The sequence below is a fragment of the Poromitra crassiceps genome (assembly GCF_964638095.1).
Source record: "Poromitra crassiceps genome assembly, chromosome: 9".
NCBI lineage: Eukaryota > Metazoa > Chordata > Actinopteri > Beryciformes > Melamphaidae > Poromitra > Poromitra crassiceps.
This window is the reverse complement of record NC_139630.1, coordinates 55,115,220-55,121,315: the sequence shown is the minus strand read 5'-3', so window position 1 is coordinate 55,121,315 and position 6,096 is coordinate 55,115,220. Positions and strand designations below refer to the sequence as shown.

General features: G+C 43.6%; 1 protein-coding gene across 1 annotated transcript in view; it reads left to right on the top strand.

The window, feature by feature from the left end:
* Positions 1 to 5,822, top strand: part of opn5 (opsin 5) — a gene marked incomplete at both ends in the record, with an annotated part of 22,839 nt that extends 17,017 nt beyond the window's left edge. Inside the window, 4 exons of the mRNA XM_083643074.1 lie at positions 764 to 934; positions 2,950 to 3,284; positions 4,152 to 4,396; positions 5,756 to 5,822. Coding sequence (XP_083499200.1) covers positions 764 to 934; positions 2,950 to 3,284; positions 4,152 to 4,396; positions 5,756 to 5,822 — 818 coding nt within the window. The remainder of the gene's footprint in view (positions 1 to 763; positions 935 to 2,949; positions 3,285 to 4,151; positions 4,397 to 5,755) is intronic.
* Positions 5,823 to 6,096: the final 274 nt, after the last annotated feature.

The following is a 6,096-nucleotide window of genomic DNA, read 5'->3' as shown; positions in this document are numbered from 1 at the left end:
CACTACGTTGCTGCATGCTGCAGATCTCTCTCTGGGTCTGATACACTACGTTACTGCATGCTGCAGAGCTCTCTCTGGGTCTGATACACTATGTTACTGCATGCTGCAGATCTCTCTCTGGGTCTGATACACTACGTTACTGCATGCTGCAGATCTCTCTCTGGGTCTGATACACTACGTTGCTGCATGCTGCAGATCTCTCTCTGGGTCTGATACACTACGTTGCTGCATGCTGCAGATCTCTCTCTGGGTCTGGGACGCTTTCCCCTCAGCCCGCTGGGGTCAGAAGTGAACCGTTCACTTGGTCATGCTGTGATTGGCCAGTGGTGGATTCAGTCTTCCCCAATCAGTAACGACTTTGCGATCAGACGACAGGGGAGGCCCAGCCCATTTTTCAAACAGCTATCTCATTGGTGCTACGACCTGTCACTCATTCAGTTTGAACCCACCTAGACCCGCCGTCAAACGCTAGAAGTGGCTGTTAACTGGCACAGACTCATTTATGTACAGTAGTATGAGGAGCGCAGCGTTTCAACGTAATATTTGAGTCTGGCGAGAGACTAAGGGTCCAGTAAGGACATGATTCACGACATGCGTCATAACCTGTGGTGCAGCACGGCGTAACCCACCTTCTTTATACAGCTTTGATCTCCTCAAAAGTGCAGTCTAAGATCCACAGACCGATCTCTTCCAAGTCACGAAATATATGTTTCCTGTGATTTATATATGACCCATCTTCATCTTCCTCCCCTTCCTCTCTCAGTGACGGGGAAGCCCTTCTTCGTGGTGTCCAGTTTCTCGCACCGCTGGCTGTTTGGTTGGGAAGGCTGTCGATTCTACGGCTGGGCGGGTTTCTTCTTTGGTTGCGGGAGCCTCGGCACCATGACCGTGGTCAGCCTGGACCGCTACCTGAAGATCTGCCATTTCAGATACGGTACTTCACAGTCTCCTGAAACAACTCCAATCTATTCATGTCACAAACACCTACAGTATACAGTAGACAAGGGGTTCCCCAAACTCAGAATTAAAATATAAATAAATAAAATAAAATAAAATAAAATAAAATCGCATGTGACCCTAATCAGTAATCATCTTCGGTAGTATTAAATTGTGTCTGGCGTAAAAGAAAAAAAAATCAGGCGACCCTATTTGAATTCCAATTAGGGCCGCGAGCCTAAGGGGACATTCACACCCAAAGCGTTTTTGTCAGTCAGAACGCTATGAAAATCATGTTGAGAGCGCTTCCATTGTGCACAAAACAAAGCGCACGGAGCGTTTTTTTGTGCTCCGTTTGTTTTCCCCTGTAGTCGCGTGCAGTACAGATCAGAACACAACGACCACAAGGACGGTAGCCAGCTGGTTTTGTCTGTTTGATGTTGTTCACTGTCAACATGAAAGCCAGATTATTGTCAATTCTGGCAGCAGCCAAGGTTGAAAATCCCTCGGGAGGAGAAAAGGTAGGAGGAGTGAAAAAGACGATCAGGGCGCTTTTCCTCTAATGTTCAACTTTTTTCAGCTTTAAAACGCCCACAGCGCTCCTCCAAAAAGAACAGACGCCACCAGCGCTGAAACGCCAGGTGCGTTCATTAAAAGAGGAGCACGTCTAGCACGTCCTTACATAGAGAATGAATTGCAGAAAGACGATGGCAGCTCCAAAAACGCTTTTGGCTTGAATGTCCCCTAAGGTTGGGACTTGGGAACCACTGATATAGACAATAAACAGTAAGCCACAGATCCCCATTTGATTGAATGTATTTATTTAAAATAGGGACAATACATATGAATGAACATTTTCATGTAAAATAAGCCAGAATAGCCAGAGGCTAGTTTCTAACTGTAGTCCCTTGATGGCAGGTTGATGTTACCAAAACAGGCAATTACAAACAATTGACAAATGTAGATACACTTCATAATCACAAAAGCAAACAACAGGACATATACAAGTTACAAAATTACATAAACTTTACAACCATAAGAAATAGACAACAGATGAAACAGACAAATGACAATACTGTATGTGCGATGTTGTCGCACACTCTAGCAGCTAGAGTGTGCGACACATCGCACATATTGTCATAGAAAATATTATATTTTCTATGGAGCTAGAGTCTAGCTCCATAGAAAAGATTCTATAGGATCATGTTTCAGCCTTGTGGTTTTCTTCACGATCAAGAGTGCTGCTTGTTTCAACATACTGACACTCAATTCTAGAAATCCCCTTAAAGGAACAGCTCACCCTCAAATCCAAAATACATATATTTCCTCTCACCTGTAGTGCTATTTATCCATCTATATCGTTTTGTGTTAGTTGCCTGAGTTTTGGAGATATCGGCCGCAGAGTTTCTGCCTTCTCTCCAATACAATGGAACTGGATGGCACTCGGCTTGTGGTGCTCAAAGTGCCAAAGAAATACATTTGAAAAAACTCAACAGCAAGTCTCTTTCCAGAAATCATGACCCTGTTACTCAACATAATCCACAGACCTTGTTATGAGCAGTTTCATGGAGGAACTATTTTCTTTTGACCGAACTACACCTGCTAGGTGCTAGCTAGTTCCTACATGAGACTGCAAAAGAAAATAGTTCCCACATGAAACTGCTCGCAACAAAGAAATAGCTGGAGACAGCGGCGACACACCCCACCCTAATGATGACAGAAGAACATGATCGCTGCCACTGATTGCGGTTTAATTGAGTCAGTCACAGGTAATCGAGTTCAGATAGACTTTACGGAACTTTAGCCATTCCAAGAATTCATGACGAATTGACACCCCAATAACCAGCAATAATCTAAGTGGCTTTCCCCCCCTGAATTCCTCGAAACTTAACATCTTCCGTGATCAGGACTTTAGATATGGACTTAGTTTGAATGTTGCTTTTGATGTATTTAGGCCATTGAATTGCAGACTGTATTAATCAGATTCTTCCTCCTCATCATCTTCTCTCTCAGGCACCTGGCTGAAGCGACGCCATGCCCTCCTGTGCCTGGCCTTCGTCTGGCTGTACGCTGCCTTCTGGGCCACCATGCCCCTGGTGGGCTGGGGCAACTATGCCCCGGAACCCTTTGGGACGTCCTGCACCCTGGACTGGTGGCTGGCGCAGGCCTCGGTGTCGGGCCAGACCTTTGTCATGGCCATCATGTTCTTCTGCCTTATCCTCCCCACCGGCATCATCGTCTTCTCCTACGTCATGATCATCTTCAAGGTCAAGTCCTCGGCCAAGGAGATCTCGCACTTTGACGCCCGCATCAAAAACAGCCACTCCCTGGAGATGAAACTCACAAAGGTGGGCGTGGGGGTGATGGGCTGCATGGCAAGAAGAGAGTGAAGGAGAGACAAGTACTGTAGAGGGAAGAAGAAGCTTTAAAGGAGCCATTTGCAGATTTTGGACCTATATATAATTTCTCTCTTATATACCTGTAGTGCTTATACAGTAGTGTTATTCACCTTATTCACCACGCCCACTTTTTCTCTCTTCCGCGTTCGACTGAACGTATTTGTTCTTCCGGTTCAGCGCTAGTTGGCGGCCATTTTCAAAATAAAACGTCAGTATGAATGAAGTTTGGCAACATTCAGAATTAAGCTACACTGCGGCCAACTTCAGTTACATGTTCATAACGTTACTGCTGCGAGGAGCCGATGGCTGTACCCGGTCGGCATTTAACGTTAGTTACAAAAGCACGTCGACAGTGTTTTCTCACTGCCAGTAGCCTAACTACAGTAGGGTTTGACAGATACCTAGTCCGACCGGTGTCAGCACAGTCAGCGCTCCCGGTCTTCGCTGCTCGTTAAAGATTTCCAATAGGCGTTATTCTGATAAACTGGTCATATATATGTTACGTTCTCACCCGACAAATATTAAAACTTTAAAACAGGGGGGTTTGGGTTTTTTTTTTTTAGCTTGAAAATAGCTTTTTGGCAAGTCTAAATGACTATGGTAGGCGTAATCTACTTCCGTGTTTAAAACCGGAAAGACGATTACGAAATGACGTCATGCAGAAGCGTCCTTGTATGGGCAAAGAATAAGGTGAATATAGTAGTGTAGTAAAGTAGTGTACTGCTTGGACCGACAGAGAATGCTCCTCATACAGGTTTCTCATTCAGGTTTCTTTTAGGGCCAAATCTGTGATGTACTTTGCTCCATGTCCCCTAGGTGGCGATGCTGATCTGTGCGGGCTTCTTGATCGCCTGGATCCCTTATGCAGTGGTGTCAGTGGTGTCGGCGTTTGGCGAACCGGACTCGGTGCCGATCCCAGCCTCCGTTGTCCCCACGCTACTGGCCAAGTCCGCAGCCATGTACAACCCCATCATCTACCAGGTCATCGACCTGAAAAGCACCTGTGCAAAATATTCCTGCTTCAAGGTGCTGAAGAAACGCAGGCATTTCCAAAAGTCAAGGTAGTACACAGTGTGTTTGTTATCTTTCCAAATTTCCATATTAAATTTATTTAGTTAAATCAGGATACAGTGTGAATGGCAAAGACTCAATTAGAATTATGAATATATGCACACATACAGCAGCTTACCTTGCTCTACATCAGTTTTTCTCAAACTTTTTCAGACCAAGGAGGACCACTTAAACCAATGAAAAAAACTCGTGGACCACCTAACTCCCAAAACATCCCCAAAAACAATAGGCCTACTACTTCAACTGTAAATTACAAATTACAGGCTAATTAAATGACAAATAGCAGTACAATTAATCAAATTTTTGGCTTCCCACAATTATGAAAACAAGATAACCGATATAAAAAATATATATGTAATTTATGTTTGTCTTTTTTTTTTTTACATGTATTTCTCCTGTTCAGTTCAAATATATTCAAAGTTCAAAGAAAGTTTTTTCAAGTTCAATAAATGCACAATGTTGCCAAAGTCAAATAGGCTATCTTTTGCCATTGCCATGCATTCAGTGATGTTTTTGTGTTATGTAGAGTCTACATATTTCAATGTTGTTGGACAAATACACTGAAACGTACACACACTGTCACCACATGCATGTAAACAGACACAACAAATTCAACAATGGCTCTTCTATGTTATGAATCAGAATTATGTCTCACCCTCTTCATCTTCATCATCATCTTCATCTTTCTCAGGCTATCTCTTTAGACACAGTGAATGAAATATCATTCAAAGCATATAAGTGAATGCTGTACTGTTTTTAATCAGGGCGTCTGACAGTGGAGGCATTCAGAGTAAGGTGCACACTAAACGTCTTTCATGGGCGAAGCATTTTTTATAGCAACAAACATAAAAAAGACAAGAGAGAACAAACAGATAACAGAATTTAAGCCTTGAGGCTAATTTATGATAGCACAAAACCTTGTTTATTCTCTGTGTGTGTGTGTGTGTGTCTGTGTGTGTGTGTGTGTGTGTGTGTGTGTGTGTGTGTGTGTGTGTGTGTGTGTGTGTGTGTGTGTGTGCGTGCGTGCGTGCGTGCGTGCGTGCGTGCGTGCGTGCGTGTGTGTGTGTTTGTGTGTGAGAGAGAGAGAGAGAGAGAGAGAGTGATGAATTATGTACTTTCTGCCTCAAAACTATGAAGTTCTTGTTTCCTCCTTTAAATACACCCTTTGAAGTCAGTAAAGTTATAAAATTCACTGTTACATAATTAACAATTATAGTAATTTCACTGTGAAAAAACATCTTTGACTCTTTTCATTTATTTTTTAAATATGTCTTAATTTGATGTGTTTACAGTGAAGTCTTAATTTGACCCTTTCTTCCGATATATTTTTATATTTTTTCCTGCTGTAGGTTTTATGCCATCTCAGGCTCGTTAAAGGACAGGTCATCAGACCACGAAACTCACACCGAGATGTGAAGCAGACACTGGACTGTGTGACTCTCTCGTTCCTCTCGTGATTGGACAGCTTGCCTTGTTCCCTCCCCCCTGTGCCGTGCACCTACCCAATCACACGCTGCCTGCCAACCACTACAACGTCATTAACCGCTCACCTATGTTGCCGTTGGTTACTGATCCTCGCTGTATGCCTGCGCCCACGCTGGACCTCTGTGTCTCTTCCTTTTCCCCCATAACATTTTCCTTCAATCTGTAGAGTCAATGTCATTTGTTGTCATGTTGGCTTCTTGCCGGT